This window comes from Pteropus medius, unplaced genomic scaffold (genome assembly GCF_902729225.1).
Source record: "Pteropus medius unplaced genomic scaffold, Ma_sr-lr_union100, whole genome shotgun sequence".
Classification (NCBI taxonomy): domain Eukaryota; kingdom Metazoa; phylum Chordata; class Mammalia; order Chiroptera; family Pteropodidae; genus Pteropus; species Pteropus medius.
The window spans coordinates 8,592,736-8,613,474 of NW_024351730.1; the positions used below are offsets into that span (position 1 = coordinate 8,592,736).

At 40.9% G+C, this 20,739-nt stretch overlaps 1 protein-coding gene, 1 long non-coding RNA gene and 1 other non-coding gene across 4 annotated transcripts in view; 2 read left to right on the forward strand and 1 right to left on the reverse strand.

Moving 5' to 3' along the window:
• The window catches only part of LNX1 (ligand of numb-protein X 1), a 101,042-nt gene that overhangs the window by 64,372 nt on the left and 15,931 nt on the right, over positions 1-20,739 (reverse strand). The window contains exon 1 of one of the 2 annotated variants that reach the window (XM_039845201.1): positions 6,566-6,943. The exons of the other annotated variant lie outside the window; for it this stretch is intronic. Within the exon in view, the coding sequence (XP_039701135.1) occupies positions 6,566-6,657 (92 nt within the window). The 5' untranslated portion in view covers positions 6,658-6,943. Of the gene's footprint in view, positions 1-6,565; positions 6,944-20,739 lie in introns of those variants that run through there. 2 annotated transcript variants of the gene reach the window in all.
• Positions 672-20,728, forward strand: LOC120588072 (uncharacterized). Its single transcript, XR_005649136.1, has 3 exons — positions 672-1,458; positions 14,415-15,163; positions 20,063-20,728. It is a non-coding gene; the product is annotated as an uncharacterized LOC120588072 (long non-coding RNA).
• Positions 12,681-12,799, forward strand: LOC120588569 (5S ribosomal RNA). The gene has a single exon (XR_005649261.1). It is a non-coding gene; the product is annotated as a 5S ribosomal RNA (ribosomal RNA).

Consider the following 20,739-nt stretch of genomic DNA (forward strand, 5'->3'; position numbering starts at 1 on the left):
AGAAGGACCCGCTGGTGGAAGGGGAGCTACATGGGTGACGTGGCCCCATCCACTGACAAATGGCTCAGGCATCTCCCCAGACTTCAACCCAAGATGCTAGTCACCTCTTTCTCAGCTCAGGTAAGTTACTTACCCACCTCTTTAGGGAGGGAGGGAGGAAGAAAGGAAGCTAGGGACTACATGGTTTCAGCAATGCTTCAGCCATTCCATTTTCTTGATCTCAGCCCATCCATGCTCTCCATGAATGAAGTTTAGTTATATCAAGTTTCATTAAATTGAAGATTCTGTCTATTATAGGATGTACCATTATTTTATAGATCACCAAGAAAGAAAAACACTACCCATTATCTTTGTATGGTGCCGTCAATTCTAAGATACGGCCTGCTTTCAGAGATACTAAAAAAGTATCTCAGAATTGATGAAATATGTTCTTATAACTACTGCTATTACTAGTAGTAAAATCCATAATTTAAGGTTTTGCTATGACTAGGAACTATATCAAATACTTTTCATAATCCCACTCAATGTTTACAGTAACCTGTGAGGTAGGTGTTATTATCCCCATTTATAGACAAGAGAAGTCCAGAAAGACTAAGTAACTTGCCCAAGGTTGCCCAGCTGGCAGAGACTGAATAGGAACCCAAGTCAGCCTGGCCCCAGAGCGTGTGCCTTTAATCACCAAGTCATCTCCTCTCCAAACTTCCAGTGGCTGGCCACTTGATTACAGTTCTCAGGATGACAAAGGGACTTATTCATTGCCTCTCCCTCTCTTACACTTCTGGGTAGAGCTGCTAAATGAAGAAAAAGGGTGAGGACAGAGCCACCAGTACTTAATGGCCCAAAGAGCTTCAGGAAGACTGTTCTAACTTTGGATATGCAAGAGTTAAACACAGAAGTGGGCGTAGAGGTGAGCCAGAGTTCCAGAACTGGTTCTATAGGGAGGTAAGTGAGAGTAAGAAATGGGGAGGGAGAGAACACACAGACACAGTTGGTACTTCACTGCTCATGCAGGAAGGGGGGTTACTGTAAGACTGATGACTATACCTCAAAGCATGCACAAGCCCTTCCAAGAACCTCCAAGAATCTGACCAGGGACCTAGCAAGTATTGATGCATGATTGTGTCTTTTTAACGAGAGGACTCCTCAAATTCTAAACATTTCCAATTTCACAGCCCTGGACCCTTACCGGCCCCTCCCTTAGGGTTTATGAAAGCAGGTCTGTTAAGAGTGGAGGAAGCAGGAAGAGAGTGGGGTCCATATGGGCCACACAAAGGAAGGGATGATGGTCAAAAAAGGAAAAATGACTAAGAGAGAAGATGTCTGGTTCTTTGGCCCACAAGTTTTCATTGGCCAGCAGAAATGGGCCATTTCCTGCCCTATTCCTTCCAAGTCCAGTCCCACAGACTGGCTGTGGGAAGTTTCCTCTGTTTACTTTGAAGGAGCTGCATTCTAATGCCAGTAAGTCCTGGAGCCTGTTCCTCTGTGGTGGTCTCCGAAGTGATAATACCCATGAGAAACATGGGGAGACTATAATAGAAATCTTATATAAGTTTTCTTATGCTTTAATAATATTTTGTTATGTTTCATAATGGTTATAATACAGTAATCATACACATGTGTATAATGTATAAATAGATAACTATACATATAACAGGCATATGGATGAACTTATTGATATAGGTCTGTGATCATAAAAAGGTTGGAGAATATTGCCTAGGAAGGAGTTATTTCCCTATTCTCTTTAAGTTCCCCTTCTAAAGCTTCTGGGTGATGAGGTCATCAAAAACACTCATCTGGGTTAAACTTGGTTAAATGTATGACACTACTCAATGTTTTGAACAATGTTTTGCTTCCTTTACATTTCCCTCACCTTGATAGTCAATTCAAATAACTACTTTTTTTTTTGCTTTTTTTTTCAGCTACTAGCCTAATATTTGGAGTTTGCCAAAGCTATATTCTTCAAAATTTACCTCAACAACTCCTTTGCATCAATAGAGTGTGGAGGGGGAGAGGAAGGGAGACAAGAGATATGGCAACCAATTCCAATGTGTAGACCTTATTTAGCTTATGATTCAAACATTTAAAATAAAAATTATGAGACAACAGGGAAAGTTTGAACTGACTGTATATTTGATATTAAGGAATTATGGTTACTCGTTTTTGGTATGACATTTGTTATGGTTATATTTCTTAAGAATCTTTATTCTTTAGAGATATATATTGAAACGTTTTCAGATGAAATATGATGCTGAGATTTGCTTCAAAACAATGAGAAGATATAGATGAAATAAGATATCTATGAATTGTTAATTACTGAGGATGAATAATGGGGTGCATGAGGATTCATTATAATCTGTATTTTGCACTGAGGTTTTCATTATAAAAAATTACAATGGATACAACAAATCAGCCAAACATGAAACAATCAGTGAGACCCAATGTTACAGAAATCTCTATTTTGCCTTCTATCCACCTGACATAGTCATGTGAACCAAAGAAAGGCCAACACGATTTACTAAACTTTCAAGTGGTATCTTGAAACTCCTAGGTTTTGCATTATGGACCAGAAAGGAAACTGTTTGGGACTGAAGTTGCTTTGCTGCCAGTAAAAGAGAACTTGCTGATTCCCATGAAGAAAAAAACAAGGCCATTAAACAGGACCACTATGCTCTTTGAACATCAAAGAATCATTACAAAGCAACATTGTGATGAGTTAAGTGTAAATGAATCAGGAACATGCGGTTTCAATTTCCTTCCAAATACACATGTTTAAGGAAAAATGCCCTATTAAACATGTGCTGAACTGCAAGGCTTTGAAAGACATGAAGAGAATCACTGAACCCAAATGGGCCCTGGCTTTGGTCCCTGAGACGGGTCGTTGTACTTCTCCATTGGAATACGATTTCTCTACCTCACCCTTTTCCTCTGTAAACTCTACCTCCTTCCTTCCAGGTCCTAATCCAAACTTGACTTCAAATCCTCGAAACATATGACAAAAAAAAAAAAAAAAACCCAAAACCAAAAAATACCCACCCAAAAAACCATCTAGAGATCAGCAACATTTTTTTTTCATTTCAATTTTGATGAAAGAAACAAATTCTTTGAGACTCAACTTGGAAAGCATTTACTGGCAAATCCATAGCGCTCACCCTGTTGGTTTAAACTTGGAAAGTATTGGGAGTAGTTAACAGTGGAAATGAAGTGAGGAGGAAATGGATGCAGAGATAATCCCACTGTACTTCTCTCACTCATCCCTCTCCCTCCTCATTCATGCAAGAAAGAATTCAGCTGCAATGATTTAGACGTGCCTTGTGTGGATTTGTTTAGTACAAAGCTTTTAAAAGAGATGCTTCCCCAGGTTATGTGGTTCATGGCCCAACATCTGGCCAAGTCTGGCTGAAGTCAGCATGGAGAACAAGGAGTTACTAAGGCTAGTGCTGCTGAGAGACCTTGACCTAGGGAAGGAGAAATAGAGAAGTTGGACCAGGGCCGGAAGAGTGATATACAAAATGAAGGCAAGCAATCTTCTCACTTGAAGTCTGGAATGCCCAGCTGGGGTGTGTTGAGGCTCTCTTTGACCTGTGAGGCCCAAAGTGAATGCTCTTTCTGCGTGAAGACAGTGCAGTTTGTTAGAGGTGTGTTTGGCAGGCTGGTTTGAGAAAGTTCTGCTTGGGAGGTGGGTATTTGGACTCTTGGATCTAAGACACTTGGTGGGTGTCCTGAGTCTCTGACTTCTGCACCTCACCCCACTTTCCAGGAAGGATGCACACAGGCCTGCCTCCTAACTCCTATTGCTCTTGGCAGTTTATCCAGGAGACCTCGTCCATCCACAGCCCTAAATGATTCAAGTTGCGAAATCAGTCATTCATTTTAATTTTCAGAGCACAAAACTCTAGTGGGAATAAACCTTTCCTGCTTAGAACTACTATCTCTACCAGGGTCAGGGGCTAATAATTTTTCCCTCTGGATACTGGCATGAATACTGTTCATAGTGATTTCTCTTTCCATCCCTGATTCTGCCTAATTGCTCCCTAATTACTTCGAGATCCAGCTCAAATTCTCAACCTCTCTAGAAACTTTCCCTGTCTAATTTCATTGAGATGGACAATCTCCAACTCTTCTCAACTTATTACCTACCCTTTCTTTTTTTTTAAAAAAGACTTGCCCCCTTAAGCCTTGGGTCATTGTTTATATTTCTTATGTGTATACATTTCCTCTCAATTAGACTGACAACTTGGGCAAGTACCACGCCTAATTTCTTACTGCTGTGTTCTTTACAGCACCTGCCACAGTACTTGAAATATGTCATTAATTCACTGATTAGTTCATTAGATAATAGCTGCACAGGCTTCTCTCATAAAGCCTCTCCAACAGGCGGAAGCTTCCCGGAAAGTTCTGTCAAATTAGTTTGAGGACAGTATCCTGGCAAATTCCTGGCACCATGCTTCCTAGATTGCTTCGCATTTTGGATAGAATAGACTGCTTATGTCCATTTGTTTATTCAATAGAAAAATTTCCTTGGATTCATGCACTTGAAGAAAAGTATGAAGAGCCTTCCTTTAATTAGGCTGTAAAACTGAAAGTAACTCAATGGACAAGCTCCTTAGTGGCACCTGCAGTGGGTTACATGGTGGTCCCCCAAAGATGTGCACCTGGAACCTGTGAATGTGACCTTATTTGGGAAAAGGGTCTTACAGATGCAATTAAGCTAAGGATCTCAAGATGTGATCATCCTGGATTATCCAGGTGAGCCTTAAGTCCAATGACAAGTGTCCTTATAAAAAGAGAAGACATGGAGTCGAAGAGGATGTAGAGGAGAAGGTGATGTGAAGATGGAGGGAGAGATTGGAGTTTTGCAGCCACAAACTGAGGAACACTTGGAACCACTAGAAACTGGAAAAGGCAAGAAAGAGATTCTCTCCTAGAGCCTTCACAGGGAGCATGACCCTGTTGACACCTTGATTTCAAGCTTCTGGCCTCCGGAACTGTGAGAGAATAAATTTCTGTTGTTTTAGGTCACCAAATGTGTGGTAATTTGTTACAGTACCCCTAGGAAATGAATGAAGTAGTTAACAAGGATAGCATAATGGGGAATGGGGGTGGGCAACAGGGGCTGGAAGATGGGATGCTTAGACACTAAATTTCCGAGACACCAACTTCAGTATTTGTTGAGAGAAGAATGGGACTTTTTTTTTTACAATCCAATTAGTTCTGCCATTTTATATTTTTCTAGAAAATTTTCCACAATGTCATTACCTCAGAGGTGCTCACTATACAGGCTTAAGCCAGGTACATTCTCTTCGAACCTTCTTATCTAAGGTGGACTGGGCTTACGTTCCAATAAGGGAGGACCAGATAATTCTGAAATGTAGAGTCCTCAAAATGAATGGCCTGCCTCCAAGGACCTAGGTCATTTGTTCTTTCTGCTATCAAGCATTTATTGAGTATCTACTATGCTGGTCAAATTGGTTAATGTGGCTAATTACAAAAGAGTTCTTGGTTATCACCACACATTCATGGGGCTGGAGAGATACCTATCTAAATATGACCAGACCAGCTTTTCTAGTCTGGGCTCTAAGATCTCTTTTTAGGGTTCCTCTTTTTATTTGCCCACTGACTCTGATTTATACATAAGCCAACTCTTGCTATTTTTACCAGTCTGGTTAGTAAGGAGGAATATATTTTTGTAAATACTCCAAACACTGAGGCACACACAGCAGCACTTTTTATATGATTGCTAGAAGCTGTTCACATCCATCTGCAATCCTCTTTTAAAGCCTTCTAACAAAAGGAGCCAGAAAAATATCATTATAGAGAATGGGGACATGAGTCATTTCCTCTTATAAAATAGACTTAGGCCATGGAGGAAATGTCTTTATTTCTTAGAGCTACATTGTGAAGTATTTAGAGGTGGAATGTTATAATGACTGTAGTTTACTCCAAACCACTTTAGTAAAAAATAAAGAAATTAAGCAAAGATAGCAAACTGTTAATCATTAAATCTAGGTGATAGGAAATGTGTATTCACTGCATAGTTTTTTCTGCTTCCTTATGTTTAAAAATTATCATAAATAAAAATGTATATTATATATTATATATAGGGCAATCATTCTCCTGTACTGATACCACATGTATTTTCAGGTATGGAGACCAACTGTCTCAAGAAGGGATATCTGTTTGCAATGAAAAATGCGCGCGAGAGACTGCAGATCTGTGCATGCAGGCTCTGTTCTTAGGTTCTATTTATGGAAGGAAGAGAAGACACATCTATTGAGAAAAGCTTATACCAAAAAAAAAAAAAAAAAGCAGTGTTGGCATAGAAGCAAGGAAAAAAAAACAAAACGCCTGTTGGGAAAGCACTGCATCAGTAAGATGGTGTTTTTTTGTGGAGTCACAGACAGCTAAGCTCTGCTTTAAACTGCTGGCAGGGTGTTTTGTCCAAGTGCATCAAGTGTATGTGGAATTTATTCCTCTAAACAGACATACCAGCCGGGGAACTGACTCAGGTCCCACCCGACATACCCAACACACCAACCCAGGCAGGCACGGTTAGAGGGGGACTCACAGTTCTGAATACAGGAAGTGCAGGTTGCCCACATTGTCAATGTAGTTGGCAGGGCTGAGCCAAGGCAGGACCAGCAATAGAAGCGCCTTCATTTTCTAAGCAGGATGCTGCTTTCTTCTTGGCCACCTTCTCTGTCAGCTGCAGGGGCCCAGCCCAGCCCCTTTACACAAAACTTGCCATGTCCCCGCAGTCAGTAGATCATAAGGATTCTGACTCAGAGCCCTTCGATCGAGCCACGCTAATAAATAAATCATGGGCTTGTAAGAGGATTGCTCCCTCTGATTCTCAGATGGGGAGATAGGAGAACGGAGGGACCAACCATGGTTGGCAAGAGGGCTTAGGCTGAGAGCAAGCAGGCTGATGCCCCGGAAAGGGACCTGCCCCCTCCTGCAGGATGCCGACTGGTTCTTGAGAAGCAGCTGGTACATTTACATCACTGGCTGGGAGCAGATGGGCTGGAAGCTAAACTGAGTTGGAAGAGGGCATGAGCATGGCACATTCAGACCCCACGGTGTGAATGAGCAAATAACCAAAGCTGTCCTCCAGCTTGCTACAGGAAGACACTGTAAGAAATTAGCATCTTGGGAAAACAGCGTGGACATTTAAGCTCCAAGTGAGCCTTCAAATACTGTGACATAGGAGTGTGAAAAATAGCCAACTGCATCTCTAAATGTGTATTTAGAATATACATTTAATATATTTTATGTTTCACTGTCTTGACTACACTGACAGATGTAAGGAAAGTGATGGCTTCCTCCCTGATTTTGAATACTGTGCCTATATAAGAATGGGCTGTGCCACTCTCTTTGAGAATAACAAAGAGCCTTGATAGACATAAAGTTCTGTCCAAACAATGTATAGGTTCCTGTTCTGTGAGGAAAAAAGGCACTCCATTTCTCTTTCTCCTGAGTAAGTGAATTAAGCTCTGACACTAGCTGTAGGACCCTGGGTGTTTCATTTAAGCTCCTGAGGCTCAGTCATTTCATCTTTGAAATGGAGTTAACAGTGCCTTATGTGCCTGGTCCAGCAGCATTTCATTCAGTTTTAAGATCTGTGATTCTAGACTAATTTAACAATAGGACTTCTTGTATGCCTAAGCTCTAGAACGCCACAGAAGTCCCCAGAACTCCTCTCCTTCTACTCTATATTTAAGAAGATTAAAATCCATTTTTCCAACTCAAGACCTAAATCTTATAACGACCAAGCAATTACAGCAAACTACACTTAGTAGGAAGAAGATCAAAAGAAAAATCTTTTGAGAGATTCAAGATGGCATAGAAGGTAGAGGCTGTACATGCCTCTTCCAGCAACCACACTGAAATTATAACAAAACTACAGAGCAACCACTATGTGGAGTTACCAGAGGTCTAGCTGAACAGAAGCCCTATGACTAGGTCACTTCAAATAACAGGTCACCTCAAAACGGTAGGAGGGGCAGAGACGTAAAGCGCCCAGTCCCATAACTGCTAGTGGTGCTTGAGAATTGGGAGGGCTATCTTGGCTGAAGAGCCGTATCCCCAACCCGAAGAGTCAGGAGTCCCTGGCCGCACACTGGGCTCCCCAGCTCAGAGTTCCAATGCCGGGAAGAGAAGTCCGCACAACCTTTGAAGGTGAAAAACAGTGGAGGATGTTGTTGAGAGATGGAGGGCTGTGGGGAACAGAGACCTTCCTCTTAAAGGGCCCACGCCTGGCCTTACTTGCTGATGGATTCACTCGCTCTGAGCTCCAGCACCAGGGCAGCTGCTTGAGAGGTGTCAGGGACATACGGGGAGGCACTGAACTGATTGGCTTCATGAAGGGCGAGCGCTAGAGGAGTGGCTGGCTCCTGGACAGAGGTGGAGGCAGAAACCATTGTTCCTTTGTTGAGCCCTCCCCGCTCCTAGCCCGCGGACACAGGTGCCATCAACCTGGATAACACAGGTTGTTTGTCCCAGGGGATTACCTGAGGCTCTGCCTTTCCCAACCTGTGGGCCCATTCAAGCCTCTTCCAGTGATTTTATTCCATACAAACGGGCTGTCTTGGCCCCTGCTGCAAACTTTCATAAAATCTCTCAAAGGTTCAGAAAACCCAAAGAAGCAGCATCTGGCTTTGGCATGTCCTGTACCTCTTGCTGAGTAGCCCCAAACCCTGCACTAATGGCAGCTAGTCTCGGTTTCAGCTTGATCCCTTGATGCACCTATAAGCTCAGTATGGGTGGCAGCCATATGTGGATTGCTTGGTGACTCTTACCAGGTGGCCCCAGAGAGGCACAGGCTGTGGCTGAACTTGGCCTGCAGCTGGACCCCTCTCAGATCTGTGCCAAGGGGCCCCACAGCACACCTACTATATAACGTCTCTCTACTAAGACTGAGAGTCTTAGGACCTTACCTAACATGTAGAAACAGACACAGGGAGGTAGCCAAAATGAAGAGACAAGGAAACATGTCTCACTCGAAAGAACAGAACAAAGCTTCAGAAAAAGAATTCATCAAAATGGAGACGAGCAATATACCAGATGCAGAGTTCAAAACACTGGTTGTAAAGATGTGTAAGGAACTTAGGGAAAGAGTAGATGAACTCAGTGAGAACTTTAACAAAGAGATAAACATAAAAACGGAGATGGAAATTATAAAAGGGAACCAGTCTTAAATGAGGAATACAATATCTGAGATGAAGAGCATATTAGAGGGAATCAACAGAATGGAGGAAGTGGAGGATTGAATCATTGAAATAGAGGATGGGATAACGAAGGATATCCAATCAAAATGACAACAAGAAAAAAAAATCCAAAATAATGAAGATTGTATAAAGAGCCTAAGGAATAACATGAAATATAACAACGTTAGCATCATAGAGGTACCAGATGGAGGAGATCAAAAAGTTGAAAATCTATTTGAAGAAATAATGATGGAAAACTTCCCTAACCTGGTGAAGGAAATAGACATAAAACCCCAGGAGGCTGAGCGAGTCCCCAAAACCAGGAACCCAAAGAGGCCCACACCAAGACACATCATAATTAAAATGCCAAAGGTTAAATGCAAAGAGAGAACCTTAAAAGCAGCAAGACAAAAGCAGTTAGTTATCTACAAGGGAGCACCCGTAAGACTGGCAGCTGATTTCTCAAAAGAAACTTTGCAAGACAGAAGGGCTTGGCACAAAATATTCAACGTGATGAAAATCCAAGATCTACAACCAAGATTACTTTATCCAGCAAAGCTATCATTTAGAGTTGTGATAAAGGGCTTCCAAGACAAAAATAAACTAAAGAAATTTATCAACACCAAGCCAGCATTACAAGAAATGTTGAGGGACGTCTTTAAGAGGAAAAATTATGTAGCAAAAATATGAATAAAAAATGGCAATAACTACATATCTATTAAAAAGTACTTCAAATGAAAAGGAATTAAGTGCTCCATTAATAGAGAGGGTGGCTGAATGGATGAAAAAACAAGACTCTTACATATGCTGCCCACAAGAGACTCACTTCAGAGTAAAAGACACTCACAGACTAAAAGTAAAGGGATGGGAAAAGATATTGCATGATGACCTAGAGGGTATTGTGCTGAGTGGAGTAAGTCAGATAGAGGAAGACAAATCCCATATGATTGCATGTATATGTGGAATCTAAAGAACAAAACAAACAAACAAACAAACAAACAAACAAACAGAAAAAACTCATATATACAGAGAACATTTTGAGGGTTACCAGATGGGAGGGAGGTTGAGGGAGCTGGTGAAAAAGGGGAAGGAAATTAAGAAATACAAACTGGTAGTTACTAATAGTCATGGAGATAGAAAGTATAGCATAAGAAATATAGCCAATAATATTTTAATAACTGTATATAGTATTAGGGGGCACTAGATTTATTGGGGTGATCACTTTGTGAGTTATATAGATGTCTAATCACTATGTTGTATACCTGAAACTAATATAACATTGTGTGCCAACTACAAATGAAAAAACATTATAAAAAAATTAAGAGAATTGAGGGAAAAAATAGAGAGATGGGTAATTATAAATAAATTAAGTATAGCAAAATGTTAATGGACAATCTAGGTTATGGACATATGGGTATTCACTGTAAATTTATTTGAACTGTTCTGTGTTTTTGAAATATTTCATAAGAAAGTGTTCAAAAAATGTATTTAAAAAAGTATTTAACATAAGATCTTAAATTCTCATAGATTTCAGGCAAATAAAGAGGTAGCCTCTGATACAAACATATCAACTTTATGATATATGATATGCTACAGCAATAATATTATATTCACAAGTGAAATATAAGTTCCTCTTCTGTGTCTGTGTACACATGCACACAGACACACATATATTATATATAAATATATATAAACATGTATATATGGTCATAAAACAACATAATACAAGCAAAATAAAATTACAGGTTCTATTACAAACTTAAAAAAAAGAAGAAAGAAAAATCTGTGGGATAAGGTCAACTGCAATAAACCATGTAGTAAGTAGGAATTTAGGATCAGAGATCTGCATTTACCTGAGGCAGGTCTAAAAGTATCTAAAGAGAGTAGACTCTTAGAACGTGCGCACTTGCTTTCTACAGTTTAGATCCAAGATAAACAACCTTGATAAAACATGACATGTATTAATTAATTTTGTTGAGGTCCTAATTTAAATTCTATTCCCTTTACATCAGGTATGCAAGAATGAGTTAGAGCTGGTAGAGAACAGTAAAAAGGAAGTTAGATTTTGTATGTAGATGCTCCAGGCTTGAGTTCGAACCTGAGCTCTGCCACATACTAGCTGTGTGACACTGAGCATGCTGTTTAACTTCTCAGAACTTCCATATCCTTCTCTGTAAAAGAAAGACAATAATAATGAGGCTTGATTCATAGTGTTGTCATGAGGTGGAATGAGATAATGCCTATAAAGAACAAAGGGCTCAATGAGTGTTAGCTATTGTATAAATATTGTTATTAATAATTACTAATAATAGTGAACAAGTCTAGCTGGCAGCTTAGCACCTGTCTCTAAGAGGCTTTATTATTCTCTTCTTGTCCTTTCTTTCCTCCTGCACTACTAGAGATATAATATGTTACAGTCTTTTCTGAATATGGAGTTTCAGAGTCGCAGGACATGCTCAGCTGTATAGATCACAACTCATAAGCGGCATGATGTATAATGAAGGCTCTGGGCTTCAGAGTGTACTGGATTGTATTTCTGATAATCTTGGACATATCAGATTGCTTCTCCAACACTCTAAAAAAAGAATGCTTCTCCTTTCTCCTCTTTGCATTTCAAGAGGATAAATTTTATTCATGGATATGAATGTAATATAAAAATGAAGGTATTATCTTTTGTTGTTGCTTATGTCACTATTGTAAAAACTGCTGGTTGCCTCCAATATCTAATCTTCTCTCCCTTTTAACAGAACCCATGTTTTGTTCATGGTGGTAATGCATTTAGCCTCTCTCACAGATGGGTAGCCATGTAATACAATACTGGCCAATGAGGTACAAGCAAAAATTACTGAGTCAGGCATTTCGGAAAGCTCTTTAAGAGACAGAGTCTCAGTTCGTATGTTGTATTTTGCCATTCCTTCCTTGTTCTTCCTACCTGATTCTTTCTGCCTGGAACTTGGATGTGATGTAATGCTGGTGTCTGAGCAGCCATTTTGAGACCATGAGGTGACAAATTTGAGAATAAAAGCCAATATTAGAAGCAGAAGGAGCCTGAGTTCCTAATGGCATCATGGCAACTTCACACTAGTAATAGACTTCCTATCCCCAGACTGTATTAAATGAGAAAAAGAAAACTTTTACATAGTTAAACCAACATAGCCTGAATTTTCTATTACCTTCCATCAGATGTAATCCTAACTAATATAATCCCTTGGGAATAAAATCTCACTTTCAAATGGTTATGGATTTCTCTATAGCTTTCTTACCAGTAAACAGTCCTACCCGTAACCCTTGGCCCTACCCAAGTGCTATTTATCCTTTAAATGTCATCTCAGATGTCACCTATTACTTCCTGTTTTCTCGTCTCTTTTCATTAAACATTGAACTCCTTGAAAGGAGATCTACTGATTATTAAAGAGTCAATTTTTTGGACCGACTTTCTTAATTAGAGACAAGTTAGCAAAACAGGACTTCAAACCTGTCTACAGCCATGCCACCCGGAACGTGCCCGATCCCGTCTGATCTTGGAAGCTAAGCAGGGTTGGGCCTGGTTAGTACTTGCATGGGAGACCACCTAGGAATACCAGGTGCTGTAGGTGTTAAAAAAAAAAAAACTTTACAAGAACCATGGCAAGGGTTAAGCATTTATACAGATGGATAATAAATGACCACGAAGAAAGGAAAAAGGTAAGAAAGATTTCTGGGAATGAGTGCCAGGAGAATGTTGTTTCTTTAAAAACTGCTTGGAGCACGATCTGATGGAAATTCAATGGTTCTTTCAAAAAGTAATGCAGAAAAATTGCCTCATTTCTTCCATGCACAGGAGAGCTAAAAGAGTGGCTCTCACCTAGCTAGGGCCAGGAAAATGTTGGGTTCCGGGTTGGAAAGTCACATGAAGGAAATAAGTCAAAGTTATAGTGGAGATGTTGAGCCAGACTGCAATGACCAACAAGACTTGTAACCTACCCACCTTTCCTAGGGGAACACTCCCGTAGACCTTTACTTCGGCAGTAAAATCTTCCCTGCACTGTAGACAGCTAGCTGAGCCTGTGTCGTACTAATCACACTATAGCAAAGGACCTCTGATAGAAGTAAAGGTCAACAGAGGTTCTCAGGATACTGGGTACAAAGTTAATCAAGAAAATAACCCCAGAGAGTCTTCAGGCAGGCGTGCCAACTACATTGCATTTTCATTCGGGGCTGATTTCAAAACATTGAACAATAATCTCTTTATTCATGCTGGTAAATACTTAAGAAGGGTCAACTTCATTATCTCCCATTTTTATTATCTTCCACAAGAGAGAAACTGTGTTAAGGACAAAGTGACTTATCCTATGAAATAGTTCAATGTGTGTGTGTTTTCAATTTCTCTCTTTTATCTTTAGAAAGTAATTTCACCAGAGGCAGAAATCACGGCTTGTATAGATTTTTCTTTGATTTAGGGCCTGGCCTATCATGGATCCTTGATAAATATTACATACGCAGATGATGATATTACACCACAAAGATGTAATCTTGAGCCTAAGATTAACTCCCACTCAGGATCAAGAGTGAAAGCTTCACCTCCACACACTGTCTGATGGTCTGGGTCAAGAGAGACACACTGAATTGATCCTCTGCAGTGCCCTGGCTATGTCTACTGAGAATGTCCTTTGGTGTGGAAGGCTGCTGTTCTGCTCAGCAGGCCCATCACCCTCGTGGGAATTCTTTGCAGTAGACCCATGTTATGGCAGTCTGCAAGCATCTAAGAGGGCAGAAGTCCATGGAATTAGCCAGAAGATTCCAAAAAATTCGCTCACATACTCAGATTTACTCCCATAGAAAAGCTCTCTAGTCAGAAGTCAGAAAAATTGTCCAAGCAGTTGCTGGACCTGCCAGTCATGCATACCCACAGTTGGTCCTAAATATTTTACTTAAGGATTTACATTCAATGCAGGATCTGAAGTAATTAGATAACAATGTTTATAAATGACACAAATTCTGGAGAAAACAGGCAGCATTTATTTACAGATGAGATACTTGCTGCTTGCCTGCATCCCTGACTCAAGTGCACAGTTATTATTAGCATGGTCTCACGGACAGGCTGTGAACTGAGACCTTGGCTCTCTACCACATGCTCTTTTCTAGAGGGACAATGGAAACAGTCTAAATGTGATTATTTATGTAAAAGCTTTGTATTCAGGGAGCCGATTGAAATAAATTCCCATTTTGTAGGTGGAGAAATTGAAATATGGACTTCCCCATAGAGCTTGGACTGTGAACTCCCCTGGACCCAGTGGAAGGGAGTGTGTGGATCCATTTCAGTCACATGGCGGTTTTCAACTAGAATTAAAGCTAAGTTCTCCATACTAGGTAGACTCTCAGCCTGACGAGTTTGTATTCCTAACTGTGCCATAAACCAAAGAAATTTTTTAACTCATTACATTTTAAATACTGAAATCAAGATGCATAATTTATAAACAAAGCTATCTTCTAGCACAAACATATGACAGCACTCCCCTACAAGCAGCCACCAATCTGAGGTCTCGTATAGAAATGTAAGAAAAACACTCGCCACCTTGTAACCTCTTAATTTTTCCAGTTCAAGAGACTCCAGAAGTAGTAACTACTTAATCTTAATATCACTTCTGAGGGGAGGAAGAGGTGGCCTATTGGCCTTGCCACAGGCCCAAGGCCCAAGGGGGATCTAGAGTCAGGTTCTGGATTAGCTCCAAATTCTTAATCCTTGCCAATGAAGTGCCAGGGGGGCTGGAGGGAAAGGAAGTATATATTAAGCATTTGATGACTAACATATATAACATATTTTTGGAAATGTTGGTTTCAACCTACTTAGGAAGCTGAAGTGTGGTGAGGATCAAGAGCGAGTGTTGAGGCCCCACACCTCCTTTACATGGGAGTTCCCCCCGCCACAGAGAGCTGCTGATGGGCGCCTGTGAAGGACTCTGAGGCCACAACTCAGAGAGGTAATTTCAGTTAGTTTTGGGTTCTTTCTTCACTGTTATTTTTCAAATGTCATTATCACCTGAGTGTTCATTAAGCCTTTATCCCAGGCTTCCTTGAGGTATGTGGGTCATACAGCCTGCGTGGGTGGCTGAATGAAATTCCCACTCTGAACAGTTCAGGTGCTTGTGTCATCTCTCTTCTGGAGCCCATATAGGTACCCAATAGCTCCTTCTCATGCCTCCCCCGTGCCCCACTTCTGTTCTGGCCTTGCTCTCAGATGTATATGCCACATTATTCCTATTTTTAGTAATATTTTTAGGCCTAAATCAGTTCTAGAGGGAATGAGGAGGAACTGCTGGGTTTTCACTTTCTCTTCAGAGAGGACAACCATTTCTTTCTTTCTCTCTCTTTCCTCTCTTACCCTTCCCCTGAAAAATTCCTATGGTGGGCAGAATAAGCACTCCCAACAAGCCTACCTCCTAATCCTCAGAACCTGTGAATATATTACCTTACACGGCAAAAAGGACTTTGCAGACATGACTAAGTTGAGAATCTTGAGATGAAGAATGATCCTGGATTATTCAGGTGGATCCATTGAGTAGATCCCAATGTAATCACAAGTTTACTTATAATTGGGAAGCAGGAGGGTCAGAGCCACAGAGGAGATGCAATGATGGAAGCCGAGGTCAGAGAGAGAGAGAGAAAGAATGGAAGATTCTATACTGCTGACTTTGAAGATGGAGAAAGGGGATACAAGCCAAGGAAGGCAGATGGTTTCTAGAAGCTTGAAAAGACAAGAAAAGCAATTCTCTTCTAGAGCCAAAAGGAACTAGCCCTTTCAACACCTTGATATTAGTACCTTGAGACCCATGTTAGACTTCTACTCCTCAGAATGATGATATAACACATTTAAGCCATTGAGTTTGTGATCGCTTGTTATAACAGCAAATGGAAATTAATAGAGCTCCCAAATACAAATGTAGAGATTGTAACAACCCAGGAACATGGAAATGTAATGTGTGGAGGGAGCTATCAGGGCCTTTTCTCCTCATGTTCCTCAGCTCCCCTAACCCTAATGCCTCAGTCTTAGCCCTGGCTCTGCACCAGCAGCTGCAACACCTACCTCACTTCTGACCCCAAAACTACTTCTCTCCAGACAATACTTCTGTGTCCTGGGTAAAACTTTCATCAAAAGTCACAAAAGGCTTCTGATCAAGATGGTGAAGTAGTTAAATACTGCTTGCTTCCACTCATGACCACATCAAAACTACAGAACAACTACTAAACTACAGAACAATCATCATTGAGAATTACCCAAAGTCGAGTTGAGCAAAAGTCCTACAACTGAAAATATACAGGAGAAACCACCTCAAGACTGGTAGGAAGGGCATAAATGCGAAACAGGCTGGTCACCACACCTGCGGGTGGTGGTTAAAAATCAAGAGGGATAGCTTGGCTGCAGAGGTTCCCTCTGGAAGAGCAAGGGGTTCCACCTCTACACCAGGCTCCCCAATTCAGGGTTCCAGATCTGAGAAGAGAAGTCTCCACAAGTTAGGGCTGTGAAAAACAGCAGAGATTGTGGCTGAGTGAGATGGAGGGCTGCAGGAGTCAAGCACCAATCATACAGGCCCGCGTCCCCCATCCCCCAAAGACTTACTTGCTGACAGACTCATTTGCTCTGATCTCCAGCGCTGGGGCAGCAGCTTGAAAGGTGCCAGAGACATACAGGGAGGAAATGAATTGTTTGGCTACAGGGCAAGGGCTGGAAGGGCAACTTTCTCTCAGACAGAAATTCTGGCAGAAGCCATTCCTTCTTTGTTGAACCTTCCCCCCTCCCAGTGTGCAAATGCAGGCAGCTGCCATATCTGAGTCTCCATCAACTTGGCTAACACAGGTTACCCTACCCTGGTGATTCTCTTAGGTCCAGCCCCACCCAACTTCTGGGCCCATCCAAGCCACTTCTATTGTCTTTTCCATACAAATGGCCTGTCTCATCTCAGGCTATGGACTTTCCTAACAGCTCTCAAAGGGTCACAAACCCCAAACAAGCAGTATCTGGCCTCTGTGTGCCTCATACTGTTTGCTGAGCAGCCCCAAGCCTGGCACTAGTGGCAGCCAACCTCAGTTTGCGGCTTGGCCACTTGAGGCACCTCCAAGCCTAGTGCAGCTGGTAGCTATCTGCAGATTTCTTGGTGGATCATGCCAGGTGGCCCTAAGAAATGCACAGGTTGCAGCTGAACTTGGCCTGCAGTGGAGCACCTCCTAGGAGGCCCCAGGACCAACATGCTCTGTAGCCAGTTTCAGACCAAGCAGGAGTACCACCTGGGATAGCATCTAAGGACGACACATCCAAAAGGCAGACTGAGGAAGCACTAGAGCCTTGCTAAAGTGAATCCTGCTCTGTAGGTCAGCCTATAGAGCAACAGCTCCTCCACTGTAGTCACAACCAATCCACAACCAATCATCCTGAGGGTCAAACCCTCTCACTGATGTGTAAATAGTAACCAAGGCTCAGCTACAACAGGAGGGCACACAGAACCTATATAAGGGACACACCTGGAGCACCTGGCTCAGGTGACCAGGATGACTGTTCCACTGGGCCCCATAGGACATCTACTACCTAAGACCATTCTACTAAGACCCGGAGACATAGCAGCCCTACCTAATACAGAGAATCATGTCCCCAGTAAAAGAATAGAACAAAGCTCCAGAAAAAGAACTAAACAAAATGGAGACAATCTACCAAATGAAGAGTTCAAAACACTGGTTATAAGGATGCTCAGTGAACTTAGGGGAAGAGTAGAGGAACTCAGTGAGAACTTTAACAAAGAGATATAAAATATAAAACTGGAAGTAGAAAACACAAAAAAGAACCAGTCAGAAATGAAGAATATAATTATTAAAATAAAGAACACATTAGAGGGAATCAACAGTAGATTAGATGAAAGAGAGGATCGAATCAGTGATTTAGAAGACAAGGTAGCAAAAAACACCCAATCAAACATCAACAAGAAAAAAGAATCTAAAAAAATTAGGATCGTTTAAGGCGCCTCTGGGACAACATCAAGCATACCAACATTTGCATCATCAGAAGGAGAAGAGAGAGAGAGCAAGGAATTGAAAACCTATCTGCAGAAATAATGGTGGAAAACTTCCCTAACTTGGTGAAGGAAATAAACATACAAGCCCAGGAAGCACAGAGAGTCTCAAATAAGATGAACCCAAATAGACCCACATCAAGACACATCATTATTAAAATGCCAAAAGTTAAAGACAAAGGGATAATCTTAAAAGCAGCAAGAGAAAAGCAGTTAGTAACCTCAACAGGAGCTCCTATGAGACTGTCAGCTGATTTCTCAACAGACATTTTGCAGGTCAGAAGGGATTGACATAAAATATTCAAAGTGATGAAAAGCAAGGCCCTACAACCAAGATTACTCTACCCAGCAAGGCTATCATTTAGGATCAAAGGACAGATAAAGAGCTCTGAAGTTCATCAACACCAAAGCAGTATTACAAGAAATGTTAGGAGAATTTCGAGAAGGAGGAGGAAGAGGAGGGGGAAGAGAAAAAAAGGCAAAAATATGTTTAATAAAATGGCAATAACTACATATCTATCAAATCTAAATAGATTAAATGCTCCAATCAAAAGATAGGGTGGCTGAATGGATAAGAAAACATGACCCTCACATGTGCTGCCTACAAGAGACTCACTTAAGATAGAAAGACAGACACAGACTGAAAGTAAAAGGATAGAAAAAGATATTTCATGAAAATGGAAACAACAAGAAAAGCTGGGGTAGCAATACTTATAGACAAAAGAGACTTTAAAACAAAGGCTATAACAAGAGACAAAGATGAACCCCATGATCCCACTTCTGGGTATTTACCTGAAGAAACTTCAAATACCACTCTGAAAGGATACATGAATCCATATGTTCCTTGCAGCATTATTTCCAATAGCAAAGATACAGAGGCAACCTGGGTGTCCATCAACAGATGAATGGATAAAAAAGAGGAGACACCTATATTATTTAGCCGTGAAAAAGAATGAAATCTTGCCATCTGAAACAACATGGATGGACCTAGAGGGTATTATGCTGAGTGGAGTAAGTCAGACAGAGAAAGACAAATGCCTTATGATTTCACTTACCTGTGGAATCTAAAGAACAAAATAAACAAACAAAACAGAAATAAACTCATAGCTCCTAAATACAGAGAATATTTTGTTGGTTGACAGATGGGAAGGGGATTGGGAGCGGGTAAAAAGGAGGAAGCAATTAAGAAGTACAAATCGATAGTTACAAAATAGTCATAGGGATATAAAGTATAGCATAAGGAATATAGTCAGTAATACTGTAATAACTGTATTTTGTCAGATGGCTACTAGATTTCTCAGGTGATTTCTTCATAAATTATATAAATGTATAATCACTATGTTGTACACCTGAAACTAATATAATATTGTTTGTGAACTGTAATTGAAAAATAATAAAAATTGTTTTTTAAAAAGTCACAAAGAGATTCCCTTACCCTTCTCCTCTGGCCAAATCTACTGGGCCACCAGAGAAGAGAGGCATCCTAGTTTCAACACCAACGATAACAAAAAGTCAGAGGTAACCCACACACTTGAGTTAGATGCATTTGGCTCAACATCTTGAGGATGTTCACTGACATAGTTGGTATAGAAAACATGTGTGAAGCTCTACACTCAAGCACTGTTTTGGATGCAAACTTCCACATTAGAGAATCTGCATGTCGCCAAAGAAAAAGACTCAGATTCATGACCTAAGGAATGTAACACTTAGAAAAAACACCTGCACCTGCTTCTTTCCCTGGTCATGACAGAAACCAAGATAAACACCAGCTTCCAAACTTCCTCTTACAAAATGCTTATAGTATTATTGTTCACCCTTTAGGAAGCACCTTACATGTTCTAAGAGAGTACCTCATTTGGAACAACGCCCAGTGCTGCCCTGAGGCCATCTACATGAGAATGCCCAGAACATGATAATGTAAGTGGACAAAATAAGAGGCGGACAGATGAAGTGGGTGACATTGACCACCAGCGGAGGCATCAACCATTGCCACCAGTGTGTTTACCTTGACCAAAAAGTTCACAGAGTAAGTCGCTTGAAGGACAAAATTGTTCCAAATTTCTCATTTTAAAATTTAGTTGAAAATACTTCATATCTTTTCAAAGAACAGTTGAGTTTTGCCAGTTCCCATACAGAAGAGATTCTAAGAATTGTGGTTCATTTAGGGAGACACTTTTTTCTTATGTGAAAAGATAAGCAATGCCTACCAGAAAATCTTTATGGGCACCATGAGCCTCAGAGAAAGCTGATCACTGGATCTTTGCAGTATCTTCTACATTTCAAAATGCACATATATGAAATAAACCAGTCAAAAGAAGGCAAATACTGAACGCTTTCTCCTTTTTTAGGTTCTCAGAGTGGTCAAATCCATAGAGACAGAAAGTAGAATGGTGGTTACCAGGGGCTAGAGAGGAGGGAATGTGGAGTTTTTGATGAATGGGTACAGAGTTTCAGTTTTGGAAGAAGAAAAAAGTTCTGGAGATGGATGGTGGTGAGGG